The sequence below is a fragment of the Pseudonaja textilis genome, chromosome Z, assembly GCF_049901715.1.
Source record: "Pseudonaja textilis isolate UNSWEBS1 chromosome Z, rPseTex1.2, whole genome shotgun sequence".
NCBI lineage: Eukaryota > Metazoa > Chordata > Lepidosauria > Squamata > Elapidae > Pseudonaja > Pseudonaja textilis.
The window spans coordinates 78,318,612-78,342,856 of NC_142008.1; the positions used below are offsets into that span (position 1 = coordinate 78,318,612).

The 24,245-nt window shown below is 36.3% G+C and overlaps 1 protein-coding gene across 4 annotated transcripts in view; it reads right to left on the reverse strand.

Annotated features, from left to right (window-relative positions):
• Positions 1-270: 270 nt before the first annotated feature.
• DDC (dopa decarboxylase) overlaps positions 271-24,245 on the reverse strand; it is a 104,141-nt gene continuing 80,166 nt past the window's right edge. For all 4 annotated transcript variants that reach the window (XM_026702337.2, XM_087916083.1, XM_087916080.1 and 1 more), the window contains exons 9-14: positions 23,691-23,758; positions 22,716-22,792; positions 16,969-16,988; positions 16,555-16,653; positions 7,140-7,241; positions 271-1,971 (exon numbers count right to left, since the gene is read on the reverse strand). In XM_026702337.2, coding sequence (XP_026558122.1) covers positions 1,762-1,971; positions 7,140-7,241; positions 16,555-16,653; positions 16,969-16,988; positions 22,716-22,792; positions 23,691-23,758 — 576 coding nt within the window. In that variant the 3' untranslated portion in view covers positions 271-1,761. The remainder of the gene's footprint in view (positions 1,972-7,139; positions 7,242-16,554; positions 16,654-16,968; positions 16,989-22,715; positions 22,793-23,690; positions 23,759-24,245) is intronic.

The following is a 24,245-nucleotide window of genomic DNA, read 5'->3' on the forward strand; positions in this document are numbered from 1 at the left end:
ATGTTGGGAAAGCTGCACAAAATAATCTTTTCTGCCTATGAAGTTAGAGGCAATGAGGTAATAAGTGGTAATAAGAGGTGAGGAAGTGATTTGCGCAAAAATTTGGTGATAGGAGAAAGCTCAGAGTGAGGTGATATATATAGCCATAAATATCAAAATATAAAAAACAGTCACATTCATAATAATGCTTTTCTTTTTAATGTATTAGTTATATTTAATCCCTATTTGATTACAATGTGTTGATATATTAATTAAAAAAATAGATAAATGTGGTTTTTAAACTTAATATTTATTTGAGTTTGACACCATTGCTCTAGAGAATCAAGCAAGCCCTAAGATCTCATTTAGTGGAAACATTCTAGAGGCACTAAACAAGTATTCACAAAGTTAACAAATTTAAATAAATAAGCATTTTTACAGAAAAAATACATTCTAGTACATTTGATTATATAACAGTAGAAATCTTAAATCAGTATCTGTCACATAATGTGTATAATGCAAGGCACAATTACTTCAAGAAGATTACACAGCAACATTAACTTGCAATAATATTGTAATTCAATTAGAATCAGGGTGCTAGACTTGAGTTTATTTATGTATTAAATTTATGTTTATATGCCACTTATATATGCCACGACTGAGAGAGCTATTAATATTTGTATCATTTTACGCCAATTGTCATTCACATTTGTTGGATGAAAAGGTTCTTCATCAAATAAATGGTCTTCAAATAATTTCAGTTCATTAAAAGCCTATTTGTTTAAATAACTGAAGTTAAAAAGTGGTAGCAATAAAACCCAGGTTTTTTTCCTCAGAAAACCTTTTTTCTTCATCAAAAAGAAAAAAGGAATGCTAGAAAGGAAAAACCTGAAAATGAAAATATTAAAAGGCTGACATGAAAATTGCAATATCAGAGGTAAGGTGAATGTTATCAAAAAAGAAGTTATAGCACTGTCTACCATCCCTCCAAATGTCATATTTTAATTTGCTGAAATGCAACAAGTGACAACAGAGTCTTCTAGCTGAGCAAACTTTTATCCGATAGTTCTGATCTTTATGATTTGGTATCATCTGCCACAAGGCATCATCACTGGCCTAAAAAGACAGATTATTACAGGCAATATTCTGCCAATAACCATGACCTAGAAAATGTTGGGGCCAAACAGGAGAAGATTATAACTGTCAGGGCTTACAGTAGGTTTGTACATATTGGAACAATGATAAGGTTTTTGGAATTCGGTCGCTGAACACTAATAGCCATTATTGGTAATCCTCCCTTAACAACAATAATTGGAACCAGAATTTGTTACTAAGCAGCATTGTAATAAAGCTTGATATCACATAACTGTACTATTTAGCAATAGCGTTTCTGGTGTTCTGGTTGTTATGAAAATAACTACAGATTGTTAAGCCAGGATGTCACATGTCACTATTTGCAACTTCCTGCCAGTTTCTCGATGAACTTTGATTGTCAGAAGCAGGCAAATAAGATTGCAAATAGCAATCACATGAGCATAAGAAACTGTGACAGGCATAAAAATAAGAATCACTCATAACTACCATTCAGTGCATGCTATCACAAATTCAAGTGTTTACTGAACAAGTGGCCATTAAATGAAGATTATTAGTATTACACTTTTATCTATAAACCCACTCAATCTAATTATAGCACTGTATGTTCCTGATAATATCAGACAAGTATCAGACATGATAGAATTCATATTATCCTTTACATTTGGTGTTGAATCCAACCTTTGTCTTTTAGTCAGTACTCTGTTTTTGTGTTTTCAGAAGCTCACTTGCCATTGTTGTGATGTTCTTCCAGGCAAATTGGATATGAGAAGATTCCACTGTGCGGGCACAAATTGCAAAACGCAGCACAAATTTTCCTCTCAGATGACATGGAACAAGATGAATTTTCCTAGCATCATTTATGTTTTTAAGAAGCACTTCATTAAGTTCATTGCTGCCCTAGAATAATGATAAAATATGAAATAATAGTTATTCATGTTAATACATGCCATTCTTGAAGTTGTATCAGATAAACTTTTGAGCTCTTGTGGACCCGTTACAATTTATAAGACAAGGATAACATTGTTCATAATTATGTTGACTGCTTTTCACACAATATATATTGAGGTACTCAAAATACTATTAGGTTCAGCTCATTTCAGCCAATGAGGCCTAAAGAAAAGGATATAGACTTGTAAGCATCTAGCTTTCTACATGGTTTCTTGACCCTTGACCATTTGGGTTCATTTGAGCGAACCAATGGAACAACTGGTTGATCCAGAGAGAGGTGAAAGCATTTTTGCACTTTGGAATGGGGACCTTTAAATTTACCTACTTCTGGAAAAAAAAATCCAGAATCCAGATTTTTTTCTGATTATTACCCAGGCACAGATACCCATTCTTTGGATAAAAGATAATATCTGTAAAGTACTAACTATTCTTTTCTTTTTTTTTTCAATTTGACTTGCCTGATTTTGGAACAGAACTAGCCATGGTCATCTTGACATCTTGAAAAAAGGAGACTGAGGGAATGTAATTCTTTTGATCCCATTTGATCAATAACATTTCCTAGATTATATTCTATGAGGTTGTGGTTGGGGCAACATGTTACAATGGTTTATTCCTAGTTGAGGGGATAATGGATTACTCCTAGTTGAAGGGACAATCTTACAAATATTATCCTGTGGGGTACTCCAGGGCACTGTTCTATCACCAGTACTATTTATCATCCCCGATATGTTTCTAAGTTCTATTTTCCAATATAAATATGACACTCAGCTCTACTTTTCTAAAGAATTGGATCAGGAGAAATTGAGCACATCCTAAATGCAGGATGTGTTTAAATGGAGTAATGGAGTGAATGAAAGAAAATACACAAAAGCAGAATCCCAGTAAGATGGAAACTTTCTGAATGAACAGCTTCAGAGTTCAATATTAAAAGATTTACCTCTTCTACACAGAAGAGGTAATAATCACTCAGAAAGAACATGGACATCATTTGACATGATCCTAAACTGATTGTTATCAATGGAGTTCAAGACCAGAAATACCAACTGCTAGACTCTGCCTCTTTACAATCCTACTTTTTAATGAATAGGTTTTTCTAAGTGTTATTTTATGCTGATTTAATTTCATTGATGTTTTGATTGCAAACTATTTGATGATCCTTTAATATAAAATGTATAAGCACATCAAATAAATTGTTGAAAGTTTAAATTCAAGAGCACTGACTCTTTAGCATCATATAATTAATGGACACAAGGGGGCATCATGAGAGGCAGTTAAGGATTTAAAGTCTATGGTGCCAATGAGTGATAATCCCTGCTTATCTGGGTGTAGGCTGCTGGAGATGATGTCATGTGATCTTTTTATACCTTCTTAGGTGTTTTATTCTCTTTTGAATGGTATGTAAATGTGGTTTAAGTGTCTGATGATAGCAGATTTCTCTGAAAGCCAAGTTTCCAGGAAATCTGTAGATTTTTTTTTTTTTTTATTCAGCTTGGTCTAGGATGTTCACAGTTACCCAATTGAAACTATGGTTGAATTTGTCCTCAGGAAATATTCTCAAATTACATCCATATATCTGGCTAACTTATATATTTTAACTGCTATAAATAGTTTGCGTGGTTTACTCCTGTAAATAATTTGGTACACTCCAAATTCATGCCACAATTTCAGTCTATTCATTTTAAAAGAGCGTATGATGTTTTATATATATATATTTCCTTAAGTTTTCACGGGTACTTACATGTATGGCATTCAGCTTTGTTCGGGTATTTTCCCATGTCATTATAGTTGTGCTTTTAAAGTTGTAGCAACGTTTCGGCAGAATCTCATCTGCCATCATCAGGCTTCTGTATATGAAGCTGTATATTTGTTAGGAAGCTAGGAAGCCTCCAGTACAGGAACACAATGTTGCCAGCCAATCAAGACAAAAAAACCCACAAAACAGACAGAAGATATTAGAACACCAATCAAGCAGAACACAGAAAACTCCAAGACCAATAAACACAGACCAAGACTCCCAACCAATCAGGATGAAGAAAAAACCATTCTGGCACAGCAGTAGGCTAGCTCCAAATTTAAAACTGAAACGGCTGTGAAAGTCTGACTCACAGACGAACATAATACAGAAGCCTAATGATGGCAGATGAGATTCTGCCAAAACGTTGCTACAACTTTAAAAGCACAACTACAATGACATGGGAAAATACCCGAACAAAGCTGAATACCACACATACATACATACATACATACATACATACATACATACATACATATTTGTAGATTTTCATGGGTACAGATATGTCGGTCTTGGCGTGTTTGGATCCTTTCCCGTGTAAGATTGAGAGTATCTTGGTGATGTTTCAATGAGGTCCCACTTGCCATCTTCAGGCTGGTGCTTTCAGCTTCGTGCTTGTGCACAAGGCTGGGACCTCATCGAAATGTCGCCAAGATACCCTCAATCTTACATGGGAAAAGACCCAAACATGCAAAGACCTGCGTGTATGTATGTATGTATGTATGTATGCATGTATGTGTGTGTGTGTATGTATATGTATATATGTGTATGTATGTATGTATGTATGTATGTATGTATGTATATATATTCTTAAGTTTTCGTGGGTACTTACATGTATGGTATTCAGCTTTGTTTGGGTATTTTCCCATGTCATTGTAGTTGTGCTTTTAAAGTTGTAGCAGCGTTTGGCGAGAATCTCATCTGCCATCATCAAGCTTCTGTGTTGTGTTTGTCTGTGAGTCAGACTTTTACATTGTTTCAGTTTTCAATTTGGGGCTAGCCTATTGCTGTGCCAGAATGGTTTTTCCTTCATCCTGATTGGTTGGGAGCCTTGGTCTATGTTTATTGGTCTTGGAGTTTGCTGTGTTCTGCTTGATTGGTGTTCTAATATCTTCTGTCTGTTTTGTAGGTTTTTTGTCTTGATTGGCTGTCAACATTGTGTTCCTGTACCGGAGGCTTCCTAGCTTCCTAACAAATGATAGCCATCCATTTACTCAGAGCCAAGCTGCACTAAAAGCCTCCAACACAGGAACACAATGTTGCCAGCCAATCTAGACAAAAAAACCCACAAAACAGACAGAAGATATTAGAAACACCAATCAAGCAGAACACAGCAAACTCCAAGACCAATAAACACAGACCAAGACTCCCAACCAATCAGGATGAAGAAAAAACCATTCTGGCACAGCAGTAGGCTAGCCCCAAATTTAAAACTGAAACAACTGTAAAAGTCTGACTCACAGACGAACACAATACAGAAGCCTGATGATGGCAGATGAGATTCTGCCAAAACGTTGCTACAAAAACCACAAACTATAATGACATGGGAAAATACCCGAACAAAGCTGAATACCACACACACGTACACACACACACACACACACACACACTAGCAGACCTTGAATTTTGCAGGGAAACTTGCTTCTTTCAAGCACACATAAGTATAGTTTTATTCAATAATTACAAATTTAAATCTCTACTACTAAATAAGAAAGACTCTGTGGTATAATGCTGAATAAACTAAGATATAAGAAGAGATCCAACAGGCAAGGCACTGTTTTATGTCATCCCATTTCATAGGATTGCTCCTGGTGAAAAACTGGTGGAAAGAATAGTATATAAGCCATACTTGGTTCTTAGTAGAAATGTGAAAGGTAAGTCTAAATTATAACATCAGCAATGAAAACCACTGCAACATGCTTACTTTTATATTCTACAAATAGTAATATATATTAAATTTTAGCTTCAATTGTCTTTGATTTTTTTTTCAATTGCAGTCTCATTGCTCAATGAATTACATATTTACTCAATTTTATATAGATGTTATTGTCAATGTGTGAAATTAGGCATTTTATAGAATGCCTAGAAAATTTATAGAATGCCAAAAATTGGACATCAAAGTAAGAAATGCTTAATATCTCACACATTTCTAGGCAATGTCAAAAGGCAAAATATAAAATAGTCCTGCCATTCTAGCATTCTTTGTTACAACAAATAGGTAAATGCTAGTCTTTTTCTCTTGGTTTGTTTTTTTTTCAGTAAAAAGTCCTGTATTTTATTTAGCATTTCTTTTTTCATTTTTATATATGTCTTTTCAATAAAGGATTATGGTATTAATACAGTTCCATTGAGGGCTAGCCACTAAGTACTATTGGCTAGTCAACTGTAAATTTCTCTAGTAGAGTTACTATCTATTCCACATTCTTCTATCTAATTGTTTTATTTCACCTTTACCATCAAAATATTTTTATAGAGTTTTTAATTTTTTTATTTTACAACATGTCATCATGCATATGTATATTGTCTTGAATTTTATAGAAAACTGCATAAAAGAAGGACATCTAGCAAGCCGGTGGGGTGGGGAGCTGCTTTGCTTGATAATGAGGGCAGTCGAAAGGTTAATTTCCTTAATTTTCTTTGCTTTTTATAAACTGTATTCACCTGTTTAATCATATAAAATCTTATTGTGTCACTACTCAAGCGATAAGCTAATGATCTCACACTATTATCTCTCAAAATGTAAAAAAAAATGTGGTTAAGGGTCACTGTGGGATATTTTTTTGATCTTCCTTGTCAAAATTGGTATTAAGAGAGCTGATGATATTTTTAAGAATACTGGAAACATTCTATAAAAACTATCATAATCAGTGCTGAAAATATAGAAAAGCCTCACTAATGACTGATAACAATTTCACTCATCTAAAGAAGATGCTGCAGTTTTTCATAGTTAAGAGTTGGCATCAGCCATCTGGAAAAGCTCTGATCACCAAGCATATTTAAGGTATTTCAAGAAAAAGCAAAGGAGTGTCATAAAGGCTAATACATTTGCCTTTGAAGTAAAATAAGCTTTTAGAAATGTAAGATAAGAAGCATTCTACAGTGATCTGAGAAAGCCAAATATTCAATTAGTGATTAAATATAAATACTGATTAATTAAATTGTATGTTACATTTATCCTATAAATCAAAATATAAGTCTGACAATCGAAGTATCTGCTTTATTTTTAGCTGTCAGTAAGAAACTCTGATTTCCTATAAATTATTGTATAAGCAAAGTGTTAAAACAAAATAAGGGTTGTAGGAACTGAAAAATTCTCCACATTTACCTTTAATCGGAAGCATACCAATCCCAGTATGACATCAGCACAAATTTCAAATCGATCATCTTGTAGCACCAAGTCCTTAAATTCATGTGCTATCCTAACATGCTAAAGCAATAAAGAAAAGTTATGTCTCTTATGGAATTAGTGTTCATCCAAAAAATAAACAAGAATTGCAGAATTGGAAAGAACATCCTTCCCATCTACTCTTTTATCTGCCATGCACCAAAGGTTTTACATATGTGTGTGTGTGTGTGTGTGTGTGTGTGTATGTATGTATGTATGTATGTTCTCAATCAACCTGTCAGTTCTGCCTGGTTCAGTTTGGTGCCTCATAGCCATCCTGCAATCAAAGGCTAGAAAAGGGTGGGGGAGATGTAAGGGCAATAAAACTGTGTGTATATGTAATGAAAAATAGGGAGGAGGAATGACAGCATCCCAAGGCCAGGTACCCTGAGAAAATATGCAGATTCCTCCAAATATCTTGATGTTCTCAAAGCATTTTGATGAGCTCCGATTGCCTGGAAACAGACTGCTCACAGGAGAGGGATGGGCAAACCTTTCCATATCTTTTGAGTGCAGGAAAACTCAGAGCTTGACTTTACTGCAGCCAACACCTTTAGTCAAAGAAGCCTTTACTTTAATCAAATGTAGTTGAGGATCTTTCTTTCCTAAGGGATCAGATTGGGCAGGTATGACATTAGGTTAGCTCTGCAGTTGTGGTCAACCCCTGGTCCATGGGGACCATGAAAACAATGTCAGCTCAAGGAAGCAACCAGAAAGAGATCGGAGCCTGGGGAGGGGCATCCTCAAAAGCCCCTCCTGAAGGGCTGGATTTGAGTGGCTCTGATGGCCCCTCAAGATTTAAAAAAATGGAAGAGTGGGAAGAGAAACCCATGGGAGTGACATTCACCCATGGGCAGGGGCCAGTAGCCTCCAGCAAGATATGCAAGTGGAGCTGGAGGAATTGGAGGAAGAATTGAGTACAGGCTAACTCAAGAGTGAGGACTGGATGCTGGAGCAAGCAATAAAGTTCCTGAATGGACTTTTGGAAACCTCATGGTATACAGACCCTAATCCAGGTGACACATCCCACTAACCAGCCAACTCCAGCCACGGTGAGTGATGGAGCAACCACCTCTGCTGCCACGACAGCTGCAGCAGCAAGCCTCCCAGCAGCAGCATATACCCCAACACTTGGTCCGCAGCCCAGCCTTCACCAGCTACAGGGCAGCACCAGCATAGCAGAAAGGATGCAAGATAGCAGCCCTGGGAGTAAAATTCAATGGAGACCCCCAAGAATTGGGGCTTCTTCCTGAAGCCAGTTTGGACATAACATGTAAGATATAGAATCAGAAATAACCACCAAAGATGTTAAGGTGCAGTGCATGACCTTGGCATTGGAGGGGATCACAGCAGAATGGATAGTCACCTTCCACACCTTCCACAATGGTGACCCCCCAGTACTGAGAAACTTTGACCACTTCATGACAGAAATTTGTAAGTTCTTTGAAGACCCCATACCCAATCATACAGCCAGAGACATACAAAATTTCTTAGTTAGCAAACAGTTCATTGGGGTTTATCTGGGTATCGGTCATGGAATTTTTACACAGTTTGGAGGTCTTAATATTTTGGGACCCATTCAGTTTCTCAGGGGATGAAAGTCTTTCTCAGCTATCAAATACTGGGTTTTTCCCTGGTGTATATGAGAGACCAAAATGTCTGTGACTCCAAAGTGCTATTCTCCCTCAATTGTAATGTGGTCTGAGGATGATTGCAATTCAGGGTGCAGCGATTTCAGGTTTCAATGAAATACAATGTTTTTGACAGTTCCAGTTCTCACTGGGTTAAAAATCCTTTTAATGGGGAAAGGTCCAACATATTAAGGCCTCCAAATAGCTTTAAATTTCCATGACTGATGCCCAGATAAACCCATTAAACTGTTTGCTAATTAAGAAACTTTATGTTTCTCTCCCTCCCCTCTTCTATTTTTCCTTTGCAGGACTAACATCTCTGTCAAGGGGGAGAGAATGTCAGGTCTGCCTGGTTTGGCAGAGGCCCAGATCCTGTTTGTGCCAGTGTTCGAAGACCAGGCACCCCTGAGAAAGTTTTCAGTTTACCTTACCTTATCTTATCTTATTTTACCTTACCTTATCTTACCTTAGCCTCATGTCACACTTGCTGCTTCCTGCCTGACCACTAAGAAAACAAGCAGTAAAATAGTAAAGCTTTACCTGTCTCATTGTGTTTTCCAAAATGGTGACTCTTGAATTAGTTTGTTTATGTTCTGCCAGGATCGTTGATAAGGTAATTTGACTGGGTTATGTTCATATGTAATTCTTAGGGCTGGTCTACCTTGCTGAAACTTGAAGATGACTCACTATTTATTAGGAACCTGTATCTGAAACAAAGCTTCTGTTGCTTTGCTACTCTGTGGAGTAGCAAGCTGAAACTGACCCAAATTATCCAGTTTGAAAATAGTATTTTCTTACTTTTCTCACATACTTTTTCAACTACTTTGGAGGCAACACTGTTTGTAAGTTAAACTATTTTTTCTCTCCACACTAATAAGTAATAAATCTGTCAATCAATAATGATTAGTTGATATTTTTTATATAAATGGCTACATTCAAATTATCCTGTCTGGCAATTCTATCCAACACTTAATTGGCTGCTGAAACCAATAGACTATAAATTCTTTTTAGATAACTGCCTGTTGAGAGACTTGGAGAGAGGAAGCAAAAGACCAGACACTTAGAGTACTATTGGAGGAAGTTCAGTGGTGAATCTGGCCAAAGATTGCATAAGAGCCTAGTTGGGGTGTGCATTGGGGGTAATACAGTGGCAAAATACCAGTACGTTTCCATCTCACTACATCAATAAACAAGGTGATTCCCTTATGTATCCATAAGTTATGTGTAGAAGCCCAGGCATAGGAGATCTGTGCTGTAAGGAAACGTTCCTCATTACTGTTCTTCTGTCATTATACACTCTGGTCTGGTAGCTAACATAGAGGCACTAGGAATGGGGGGAACCTGAATTTTATTCCTGCTTTACACCAGTTTGAATTTTAGACCAGTCACTCTTTCTGAACCTAAAAAAAAGGCAGCACTCCTAAAATGCTGCTGAAAAAAATCAACTGAGCCAGCCTTCAATTGATTCAGAGATCAGATCTAAATGGATGCCTCCCTTGGCATGGTATGTGAGTTTATTTATTTATTATTTATTTATTTATTTTGCTTTGTCAATCTCTTACAAGATAATAGGTATAAGTATATACATAGTTATGAATACATGAAATGGGTACATATAAGAAAAATAAAAGAAACAATAGGACAGGGACGGTAGGCACGTTGGTTTATGCACACCCCCTACAGACCTCTTAGAAAAGGGGTGAGGTCAATAGTAGACAGTCTAAGGTTAAAGTTTTGGGGGTTTGGGGAAGAAACCACAGAGTCAGGTAGAGTATTCCAGACATTGACCACTCTGTTGCTGAAGTCGCATTTCCTGCAATCAAGTTTGGTGCCATTAACCTTGAATTTGTATCGATTGTGTGCTCTTGTGTTGTTATGGTTGAAGCTGAAGTATTCATTGACAGGTAGGACATTGCAATGTATGATTTTATATACTATCCTTAGATCAGACCGAAGGCGGTGTAGTTCTAGGTTTTCTAGGTCTAGAATTTCAAGTCTGGTGGCATAGGTATTCTACAACGAGTAGAGGAGTGGAGAATTCTTCTTGTGAAATATTTCTGGACTTTCTCAACTGTGTTAATATCAGATACGTAATGTGGGTTCCAGACTGATGAGCTGTATTCAAGTATTGGTCTAGCAAATGTTTTGTATGCTCTAGTTAGTAGTGTGATATTACCAGAGAAAAAGCTAAGATTAGGTTAACAACTCTTAATGCCTTTTTGGCTATGTAGTTACAGTGGGCTCTAGCACTTAGATCATTAGAGATGAGTATTCCAAGGTCCTTTACAGAGCTTGGATCATCAACAAGATCTTGACTATTCAGCTTATATTTTATTTTCTGATTTTTTTTTGCCAATATGTAAGACGGAGCATTTATTTGTTGAGATTTGAAGTTGCCATTTGATTGACCATTCTGATACATAGTCAAGATCTTTTTGAAGGGTAGCAGTATTGTCTGTGGTATTGAACAGCTTTACATCATCAGCGAAGAGAATGCAGTTGCTCTTAATGTATTAATGAGTTAAAACTTGCTTTCTGACATCTCCTATTCCTCAAATGTTAAACACTTATTTCTTTTGATGTTATTCAAAGGACACAGTGAGCCTTCACTAACCATCATAAATAAAATCACCCACTCTCCCATTGTCTTCCATAGAATATTCTGATTAGCATCTTTCCCCCATCAGTAATCTAAGCTGAACAGACTAAAAGGATCCAGAAAGCATCACACATCTTCCACAACAAGAGAAGCAGCCTTCCCATATTAGGTATAAGCCTTCCCGTGTCAGAAAAGACATATACCAAACTAGCAAAAGTTACCCTTCACTGTTTTTTGACTGATGCCTAGTAACCCAGTCTTCTATTCCTTATGGTGGAATTACTAGGCAAAGCAGTTTTTCTGGAGGGACGTTAGACCAATTAGCTGATTTGGTTCAGAGTGGAATAATGAGCTCTAGGAAAAAGAGCTGATGTGGTTCCAGTCTTCAAAGAGAGAGAGAGAGAGAGAGAGGGAGAGAGAGAGAGGGAGTGGTGGTGGGGATCCAGGAAACTGCAGACCAATCATCCTGACATCAATATCTGGAACAATTCTGGAAATGATAATCTATCAGGGATTTTTTTTAGCACTTAGCAATTAACAAAGTGATAGGTGGAAGCCAGCATGGGTTTATCAAAAATAGATCATGCTAATTAAATTTTATTGTATTGTATCCACTACTTCTACATGGAAGGAAGTATGCAGTGGGGTATTTCAAGGCTCTGTCTTAAGCCCAGTATTATCTGTGTTGTCAGGGTCACCTGAGTAGTGCAAATGGGTGTGGAACTGTTGGAACTGTTGAAAGGACTGTGTTGTAGACTGGAGATAAATGATGTCATATTCCCTCCACCTCCATTGAAAAAGGGCTGTTCAATTTTGACACAGATGGCCTCTTTGACCCCTCTTTCAAACCATGTAATTGCTTTATTTGAATTTTTAAAATCTAGTATAATCAATTATAATGAGCAGTATTTAATAGAGTCAGAGGAGGGCGCCAAATCCTTTAAGATTTAGACCGCAACACAGGATAAGAACTGAAGATCTATAATACTATACAGATATAGGAAGATTCAAAGTCATATATAGCATATAGAAAGGTCATATAGAAATAAATGCCTGCACATAACTGCTATTTAAAACAACCAGTGTTTTATAATTATGAATAAACTATATAAATATTGGGTGGATATGAACTTTAGGAGGGTTAAGAATGTCTGCAAAATATGATACTGAAAGTATATTTGCATACCACTGCACTGAGAAAGAAAAAGAAGGGGCAGCTTAGGAAACCTGTAAAATGCCCAGGAACTTTTTAACTAACCAAAAAGATTAAAATGACAACTGTAGAAAATGGAACAAGAATGAAGTTTGCCAAAAGTAGGTTACATCTGCATGAAAAATATTTAAAAGACCAAAAAGAGTTGTAGATTAGCATTCTAATAACAAAAGAAAAAATAAGGAGTGGAAATGATGCAAGAAGAAGAAGACAGGGAAAGAACAGAGTGTTTCAGTTCTAATTTTTCTTCATCTTTTCTCCAAAAGGGAATTGTTAAAACAGTTCAGAACAATTGACAAAAGGAAGGAGTAGCAAATCAAGGTAACTTTTAAATTCATTTAACTTTACAAAACAAGACTTTAAATGTCCCTTCCTAGTTTTTCAAAAAATCATGGTGTGATGAGTTGGTATGGTGTCAGTGAGTTACAGAAGGGCATATTTACTTTTCCTACCTTAAAACAATGAAGCCCAACATTTTATATATTGTATATTTGGGGCTATTATATCTAGGTACTAAAGTATTACATAGAACAGGAAGATTTATTTCTGTGGCTGAGATTTGGTGGCTGTATCATAGCTCGACTTGTTACAGAATACAAACATGTTTCATTAAAAGTGTAAGCAATAGTTATATAATTCTTATGGGAATAAACAATACTTCAACCATGCTGTTCTGTTTTTGGCGTATAAATCATCAATCAATGAGGCAGAAGGAAACCAGAAGAAACAGCAAACAGATCTGACAAGGAGAAACTGACTCCACTTCTCCCAATTCTCAGCTGCTGCCTTGACTGCCCAGTCTGCATGAATCCTGTCTCTAGGAGTTGGAAAACTACTGGACAAAGAGTTTTGGATGGTAACTGCATGGTGATTCCTTGGAGCAATCTGGCTACATGAACTGTGGTGGCATAGTGGCTAGAATGCAGTATTACAGATTAATTCTACTAAATTCCAGCAATTCGATCCTGATCAACTCAAGGTTGATTCAGCCTTCCACCCTTCCAAGGTCCATAAAATGAAGACCCAGATTGTTGGGGTCAATATGCTGATTCTAAAGCATTCAGAGAGGGCTGTAAAGCACTATGAAGCGGTATATGTCTAAATGCTATTGCTATTGCTACATGCAAGTACATCATACTCCTTTCATAGTCCCTTTCTCTATTCCAAACTGGCACATACTAACATGACTTCCAGCATTTAAAATTTCACCTGACTATAGTATATTCCTGGAATAACTTCCATGGTAGTTCTTCTAGCCTATAATTGGGCTTTATCTCTTTGGAAACTTAGAACCTTGATCTGGGCTTGGGAAATCATTTGGATAAAACCTGGATATAACAATTTTACTCAAGATGACCATACCTTTATAAATAATTGTATATGTATTTTATATATATGAAATATATTTCAACACATTTGTATATTGTATTCATGAATACAGTACATATTAGTATCCTAGAGGTACAACCACAATGGAGTCTGCCCATTAAGGTCATGATAGTCAATAAGCATCTCACTTAATGATTCTACTATCCCTGCTTTCTCCAATGTTAAATGAACATGCACATCATTAAGTGAAGCACAGTATGCCTCAGGGATGGGGGACAGTTAGGGTTAGGTCAACCGAATCTAACCCTAACTCTTTCCTGACCTTCCCTAGGCCTCACCCACTCCTCACAACCTCCACTTCCTGCCCCTTGGATCTCCACAGGCCTCCTCTAAGGAAATATCCCCCTTAGGGATATCTCACTAGATATCCCTAAGCTTTAGGCCAGATTTTCATTCCACAAAACTAAATGCCCACCTTACTTTCTAAAAAGCTCCAAAACCTTCCAGGGTGCTGGGATGGACTGCTTTGTCCTGTAGCTATATGACATGATTCTGGAAGAGGCAGTAATATTTATAAGTACCAAAAAGCAACTCAGCCACTGGTAACATGGCGACTGATTCAAGAATTGCATCATGTAGTCAAGGGACAAAGCAATACTTTCTGTTTCGCTAACATGGTCTGCACAGCCTTTTGGAAATGTCCAGGCCCCAGGTTTGTCCCTGGACCATACAATATGATTCCAGAATTGTACCATGCACTAAACAACAAAGTGGCCCATTCCAGCACTGTGGAAGGCTTCAAAACTTTTCAAAAGTTAAATAAAGAGGAGAATGTGCAGCTTGAGTGGTGGATATCAGTCCTAAGAACAGTGTGGAACTGTTGGCAGGGGAGGTGGAATGCTTGCAAGCAGTGATGGGCTTCAACTTTTTTAACAACCAGTTCTCTGCCCTAATGACTGGCTGAGTGGACGTGGCTCGGTGGTCATGTGACTGAGTGAGTATGGCCAACTTGATGTCACTCAGGTCGAGGGGCGCTGAGCCTCACCTGAGCATGGGGATGTTGCAACAGTCATAAGTGTGAAAAACAGGCATAAGTCACATTTTTCAATGCCATTGTAACTTTGAATGGTCACTAAATGAAATGTTGTAAGTCAAGGATTACCTGTACAAAAATGTAAAAAACTTCTTTGCTTGCAAAAACTTGCTGTAATTACCAATAATTAGTTTAGAAATGGGGGGAAACACACTGAAGATCAATGAACCATAGCTATCATGGAAAACTAAACCATTCTGTCTGAATACCTTCCTTTTTCTCAGCAATACCTGAACCCTAGAGTTATAAGTCAGGCAGGGTGCCAGAGCACATGGAGGAATTAATACAGTTAAAATACAGCCAACTCTTGCTCATAAAATGAAACCCTTTAGCAGAGAGGTCATTTAAGCTCTCCAGAAAGTGGGTGGGCATACAAAATGCCAAGCTAAAGAGAAAATTAACAAATTAACATCTTGAGTGAGGACTAATCCCATTCTGTCTTTGTTCAGACCTTGCTGCAGGGAATTTTTGCCCATGAATATAGCTATCTATCTTTTTATCTCTTAAGTGCTGACATCTGCTGTGGGATATTAATAGCAATAGCAATAGCACTTAGACTTATATATCACTTTATAGTGCTTTACAGCCCTCTCAATGCAGTTTACAGAGTCAGCATATTGCCCCCAACAATTTGGGCTCAGATTTTACCTACCTTGGAAGGAGAGAGAGAATACCAAGCTTGCATCCTGCCTCTCAGCCATTTCTTCTATGGTTATGCCAACTCTTCTGTAAATAGCTGTTCAAGCCCTAGGAATAAAAGTACCACAAAAAACTCCAGGGGGGAAGACTCCAGAGAAGCTCTGGAAAAGCTCAGCTACAAACAGAAAGTCTGGGCTTACTGCCAAGAACTATTAAGGCTGTTACAATATAACAAAGCTTAATCCAGAGGCACACTTAAAACAGCAGGAGCAGCAATTAAGATAAGGATTAGGCTAGAAATACAACCACACTAGAATCTTTCCTTCCTGTGTTCCTTCCAGGATTAGTCCTGTAAAGTGGGAAAAGATTTCTTCCAACAACCGGTTCTCCAAACTTGTCAAAAAAATTAACATATGGTTTAGGCGAACCAGTGTGAACCAAGAGGAGCCTACCACTGCTTGCAAGAATACAATGTAGTGGGGAAGATAGGTGGGGGTGGGGGTGTGAAGCATCCCTGTTTTCAGTCATAAGGACAAATGAACATGAGTACACTGTAGCAGCTGTAACTTTAGGACCAAGTCATAAATAGCGTTCCAGGGTCTGTCATAACTTTCAAGCAACTGATTGTAAGTTGAAAACTATCTGTATTTTTCCACAAAAATTGCATCTTTGTATGCATGTTTATAAAACTGCATCTCAAAATTCAGAAATTATAAATATCAACATATAACTGGTTTTGATGAACATATTACATTTGGAGTCTGTATTAAATTAATTTTAGATAATCTGTGAACTAAATACATTTTTCTTCCTGCCCCATTTCTTTTATTAGTAAAACAAAATATCTTCACCTTGCGGATGTATTCTTGTAATCCACTCACACCATACATTCGGAACACAAACCACATTTTCAGAGAACGGAATCTTCTACCTAAAGGAATCTGCCAGTGCTGTAGAATAAAACACAAAGTATTTCTTATTCAGAATAGAATTGTCATCAAGATGAACTATAGATTAAACATTGTCAGACTTCTTAATAAATAAAATTAGAATAATAAGGGAGGATGAAGAATCTGAAAAAGCAGATGCTCTGTCAAGCTGAAATTGTGTAGGACACAAAACAACAGGCAGGATATAGAGAACCCAGGCAAAATGTATCCTTCAACAACTGTGTTCTTGTCTCAGGCATCTTTTCTCTAGTCTTTCCAATACCTGAAGAGCAAAGTTTTGATTGTATCCATCCATACAATCCATAGAGTACTTACCCTGTAATCTGTAATGCATCCTGTAAAGAGTTGGGGATGGGTGAAAGAAAAAGAATTCAATATTATTGTAAGTAAGAATTCATAATTTTGCCTTATGATACCTCAGGTAGCCTAATCTATATATTCCAAATATGGCAAATATACCTGAGCTTCAATGAAAAATGCACCTGTATAATACAGTTGTAATTTGACTGAGTATATATTTGGTACAAAGTGCAAATCAGACTGTATGCATGCGTAGAAATGTATACATGCATAGAAAATCCAGAAATACTACACACAAATAAATAAGCTGCCATGCCAAATTTTCTGCATAATTGAAGCTATTGTGAATATTTCAGAAAATTTCCTTCTACTACAACTGAACAGAGCTATCCAAAATTTAAAATACTTAAATATTTTAAGTATTTAAAATATTTCAACAAGCAAATTAAGGAATTATCCAGTTATATACTTTATTTTATTTGATATTCAATATAATTCCAGCATTATATTTCTCTAGACAATTTGTATAATCCCTCACTCAATAGAAGCTCAGTTCTATTAGTAGGCCTATTGGCCTATTGCAATCACATGCAATATATTTAGAATACAGAATAATAGAGTTGGAAATAATAGAGTTAGAATTGAGGGTCTTCTAGTCCAACCCACTGCTTGAGTAGGAGAGCCTATATCAAAAGTTTTCAAAAATCTCTTCTTGAAAACTTCTAGCTATGTAGCACCCATGATATCTGGAGGCAAGCCATTCCACTGATCAATTATTCTCACTGTTGGGAAATGTTTCCTTAATTCTAGGTTGCATCCCTCTTTCATAATCTTCCATCCATTACTTCTTGTCCTGTCTTCAGATGTTTCGGATAGTAAGTCAACCCTCTCTTCTCTGATAGATATTGGAAAATAATTCTGAAAATATTGAATCCTTTAGACTCAAAACACGGGAGCAAGTAAGTTACGGTGTGTTTCTCAGGTGTACAGACAGCAACATCCTTCTAACAGAAATCTCTTACTCCCAAGCAGCCACTTGAGAATTAATTCCTTTCAAGGTGCATTGTAAAGGTAGAAATATATACAATGGGTTACACTGAATGTAGGATGAATGGATCTTTGTTTTTACACCTATACAATTTCCCACCACCACCTCTTTCTTCATAGTCACTTGTGTCTGACTTTCACTTCTTCAAACTGTATATGGGGATATGAGGGAAAGACAGGAAAAAAAACAACTGTTATTGGATGCCATTCTATGGTAGATGGATATTGTACAGCTAGATATAATCCAATGAATTAATTTCTAGTAATCCAATGAACTAATGTATTTATGAGAATGACTCTCTTCACTTTTTAAAAGCTATCTCAAACTGATTTCCAGCAAGTACTCTAAGTGCCAAATTAGTGGTTAGTAAATAAAGTCGGTATAAAATTCTAAAATTTCAGAGGGATGGAAATGGTACACTCAATTTCATCCAACCTTTTCAAATATATTTTCTTCTACTAGTTTTGATTTGACACAAGCCAAACTACATAACATATCCGAAAATAAATTTATTCCCAATGAATCTATATCATTTCCAGTACATAATTCAAAAATATTTTTATGTTTTTTAAAAGCTGCCAATAATACTATATTTACTTATAGTTCCCAATAGCTTTCTAAAAACAGTTTTCCAGTCCAATGTAGGAAAGATAACATTGTTCCTAATAATACTAGGCATTGACCTATTAAACCAGGAGTCTTCAAATGTTGCAGCTTTAAAACTTAACTCCCAGAATTCCTCCTCCAGTCATGTTAGTTCAGGAATTCTGGGAGTTGAAGTTCACAAGTCTTTAACTTACCAAGTTTGAAGACCCTTGGATTAAACTGAATTTAGGGGCTACAGCAGGGAAGAGTATGCTAGTGGGAAAATTCTGTCTGTCCTATTTATTTACCATATGTTCCAGCCTTTTTGTTCCCGTTAATATAGCAAATGTGCGATTGGAATACATTTTTACAAATTAATATCAAGATTCAAATAGTGTGGTTAATATTCCTATTTATGTATTTATAAAACACCAATTTCCTCAGAATATCATCAGATATACAGAATTGAGAGTACATATTTCATCTCAATGAACCAAGTAGATTTCAGAAAGAATTGAACCACAACACCAGATAAGCAGCTGAAAAGCTTACTAGTCTATCTCACTAAGTATTGATTTAATAGTTGCAGGGCAAGAGCAAAGCTGGAGGGAATTGCTGATGGATAACTAATTGCATGTTTTGTAACACACCATGTGGCTAATGATACACTAGTAACCTCTTGAAAAGAAGCTGATCAGCATAATGTAGTCTACTCTTAGTCACTATAATTATAAACTTCAGTCTTATTTCTCTTTAGTCCATATGAACTTAATTAAAGTTGCACATGCTGTATATAGGATATAAAAGAGTATCTTTTCGATGCTAAAAGCCATATGGTAATGGCTAGGTAGTAAATAAAAACTTGAATGTTAGAATATCAATTAACATAAAATAAGGAGTATTTTTTCTGCTTCTGGAACACAATTAATTGCTTGGCCATTGTGAAACTACATAGTATAAACAGATTGCCTTTCAAAGACTCACTATATTCTGCATGTTAATGGTCAAAGTAAAAGTGAAAGATAAGAGGCAAATCTGAAACTCAAACAACAAAGTGAGAAACTAAAGGAAGAAGATTGTATCCAAACTCAACACAGTTAAGAACAAATGCATACCAGAAAAAAATGAACTTTTAGAGATAGACCAATGGTTAACATATTACATGTAGGGGTTGGAAAAGCTGAAAACAAGATCTGCTCAGTCCAGTCCAATCCAATCCCACTGGAGTTGAGCAATTGATTTCCCACCCTCTCCCTGGAAGAAAGTGTGCAGACCAGTGTTGGGATTCAAAAAATTTTACTACTAGTTCCATGAGCATGGCTTGGTGGATGTGGCAGGGGAAGGATACTGTAAAATCTCCAGTCAGAGGTGATATTTGCCAGTTCTCTGAACTACTCTAACTGAATGAAAAACTGCTGGTGACTTTCTACCACTGCACCATAGAGGGCATTTTAATATACTGCACCTCTGTATGGTTTGCCAATTACACAGTGGTAGATAGGAAAGCACTCCAGAGGGTTAATGTCATTGCCCAGAAGATCATTGGTTGCCCTCTCCCCTCTTTGGAAGAGCTTTATAGCTCACGCTGCCTTAAGAAAGTTCAAAACATTCTTAAAGATCCATCTCATCCTGGGCACCCCTTTTTTGAACTATTACCATCTGGCAGATGGTACGGAATAATAAAAACAAGGACAAATAGGCTGAAAAAACAATTTCTATCCCAGGGCAGTAGCTCTTTTTAAATCTGCTGTATAATGCAGTGTTGGTGTGGTGTCAGGGGTTTCCGGTTCAATGTGTGAAGTGTAAAGGATGTGTGTTTGTGTTTATTTTTATGGTCGTGGTCATTATGTGCACCGAAGATAGTGTTTGATTTCGTTGTACGAGGTGCAATGACAATAAAGTAAACTAAAACTACTCAAAATTTCCGCTACTGGTTCTCCAGAACTGGTTAGACCGTGCTGAATACTACCTCTGGTGCAAACATCTGGAGAAGGGACATCATCAAGTGTACTGATGATAAGAAGAAAAGTAGAGACCAGACTTCCCCAAGAAAAAATAGGCACATGTAGCTGATAGAAGACTCACTTCTCTGAGGAATGGAATCAGCAACTTGTAAATCGGACAATGAAGCAAAGATTAAAGATGTGATGAGTGGTTTACTAAAATAATTAATCCCACAATGATTATTCCTTCTTCGTCTTTTATGTGGGGATGAAAGATACAACAAAGAGCCTGAAAACAATATCAATCTATTATGAGCAGCTAGGCATGAAATCCAAAGAGTAAGGAGCACAAATGTCCATCTGTTCTTCAAATGGAAGGTCAACATCAATAAGGGAATGGAGAATTTTAGAAGTAAACCTCTGCCTTAATGGGTGGTGCCACTGAGAGAACTTTGGCTCCCTAGACCATGGTCTGCATTACCTATAAAGGCTTCTGGCAGAATATAAGGTACACCTCACACGGATCAGGAAAAATGTGCTTGGGAAATAACTAGCTTGGCTTATTTGAAGCACTTTAAATTAAAATTGGAAAAGAAGGAAAACTAATTTTTAGGACTCAAGTGTAAACCTCAAGATATTGTAAAGAATGAGATAAAGAGTTCTGGGGAAGAAAAGAAACAGAAATATAAGAAGGAAATGTAGAAAGCATACGCAAGGTGAGTCAAAAAGGTTCAGATTCCTATACACTAATGCTAAAAGTATGAGGAACAAACAGGGGAAACTTGAAGTCCTAGTACATGACAGTAGTTATTACTGAGATATGGTGGGATGCAACCGATGACTAGAACCTACTGTTAGAAGAATTTAAATTGTTCAAAAGAAACAGATCTAACAAAAGAGGAGGGTGAGTTGCATTATATTTAAGAAATAACTACACTTCTAGAAATGCAAAACAACAACAACAAAGGATAAAAATCTTGAATACACTTGAGTTAAGATAAAAGGAAAAAGGATTGACATTGTCACAGGTATATGCTATAAGCAAGGTATATGCTTAACAGGTATATGCTTAACAGGTATATGCTATCAACCAAGTAGAGGAAATAGATGGACTTTTTGCTAATCAGTTAGCTAAGGTGTGCATGAAAGACCTTAGGGATATTAAACAAGTTCCTGACAAATAAGTTTGTTGTCCAAAAGGTAGAGGAGGAAATCGGAAGGTCAACTGTACTGGATTTAATTCTTACAAATAGAGAGGAAATGATAGAGGGGGCTGAAGTTGCAGGAAATTTAGGAAATATCATATTGGAATTCAATATATGAGTATGTCTAATTTAATGAAAAGAAGGATTAGAGGTAACATAATAGCAGTGTTCCAATATTTGAGGGGCTGCCACAAAGAAGAGGGTGCTAGCTTATTCTCCAAAACACCTGAAGGCAGGACAAGGGACAATGGGTGGAAACTTATCAAAGAGAAATTCAATCTAGAATTAAGGAGAAAATTCCTGACAGTGGAAACAATTAATCCATTGCTCCATTAATCCATTGATTAATTGTTCTCAGTATCAGGAAGTTCTCCTTGGAATGGAATGGCTTGACTTCAGAAGCTGCATCACTGGAAGTTTTTAACAGCAATTTGTCTGACATAGTATAGAGTTTCCTGCTTGAGCAGGGTTGAACTAGAAGACTCCAAAATCCCTTCCAACTCTGTTATTTTTCTGAATAAACATCTTTCAGAAAGTTCAAAGCTTAGAAAATAATCTTTACTAACTACATTAGAAAAATCTGAACAAATATTTGTATGGCTCTTTAGCTCAGTTTTTTGTTCAGATTTTAATCTTGTTTTTATATAACTGCAGATAAGCTGAGCCTAAAACACCATTTTGTGTTTCCACCATAGTCTAGCATGCTTTTCAAATATCTTGACAATATGCTACATTCCACAATATGCCCATTCCTTTGATTATTCAAAAAGGAAATTGAGCGCAAACTTCAAAATTCAGTGACAATGCAATTCAGTACCTCTCTCAAAAATGATGTTCAAGTGAGAGAAATCAAACAAAGAATAGGGAGATATTGTGAATCTTGTTAACTCTTATTCTCTTACTTAACTTCATCATGCAGAAACTGGACAAGATTATTTACATTAAGAAAAAATAAATTATTATTATTTAATGGCAGTTTACCAGATTCATCATGATCATGCTTCAAGTAAACAGGATCTATTTTAAAGGCACATGTTAAATCCAATCTCTTCTTCACCCTGCACAGATATTGAATATAGACAGTCATTGCTTTACTTAAAAGTTTATCTATTTCTATGAAAGCTAGAAATAGAGATATAAATTTAAATAAATTCAGATTAATAAATGGAGAAGTGTTAACTGGAGATTAAATTTTAATCTCTCTTTAATTAATTAGGGTTGCATTAGGTAATTTCTAGGATCCTTTCCAAGTCTACAATTCTATAAAATAAAAAGAATTGACTACAAAGATTAATGAATTAATCAGTGTTGAAGTCAAGTAAGTGTACAAACTCCTTCTCTGATAAATATTTAATTTAATAAATCTAAATATGACATTACATCCTAGCCACTAACAAATACTCTGTAACATAAATTTTGCATGTTTTCCTTTCAAATTTCTAGTACATTCTGGGGATAGAGTAAGACATCATATAAAATCTGGTTTAACACAGTGAGTGGGGGATTTCTGCCAAAAACTGTAATTCTTTCTGCACAAGGCATTGTTTATCATGAATGAGCCAGAATGGAATGCATACCATCTTATGTTTGCTTGATTCCTTATGTCAAAGGAAGATATCAACAAATTGTGGAAATTCTTTCTGTGGGTTTTTTTTTCATCATAATAATCTGGCTTGCTTTTCTAGGAAGAAAGAGTTTGAATTCATGTAATTCCTTCTTAAGAAGAGGCAACTAAGGGATCTTGGACTGCACTGAATGATATTCAGCTTATTTTAAACTTTGTTGAGTCACTTTTAACTTAAGGAACTAAGAAGGAGCAATCAATTGGTAGGATCAGTAGAGTAAATTAGAGTAATGGTACACAGATACTCCAGTTAAGTCTGCCTCCTGCCATATTCCTTTATAGAGAAATGTCATGTGATAACACTGTTAATAATTCTTATATTTCCTTCTTACCACATAGTAGAACAATCAAAGTTGATTAGGAGCCACTTATGAGGGTTGAAGTTGAATGAATCTGCATACTACAAAAAAGAAAGCAGACCAACTATTATAAGATGTCCTGAAATAATTTCCAGAATGTCATTCTTTAAAATGTGACAAATATTGGTATGTTTAAAGACCTCTTTGAATTTCCAACTCAAATCACCCACTGTTGTGGGGAAAATAGGTGAAGGAAGGATTAGTAAATATGTTCACCATCTTGAGTTACGCATAAAAATAATGAAGACTGTAATAATGGTCTGCATTACCTATGTACAGGTACGTGAATTACCTACATGAAGGACTTTAGGCAAAGGATAGGCTGCACCTCTTAAGAATCAGAGAAAATGTATTGAGACAATAACTTGGTCCTCAACACCAATAGGACCAAGGAGCTTATAGTTGTCTATAGGAAGAACAGAACAGACATCCAGCCCTTGCTTATCAAGGGAGACCTAGTGGAGCAAGTGGCCAGTTTTAAGTTTCTGGGTGTTACCATAAAAGAACACCTGATCTGGGGTGTTCACA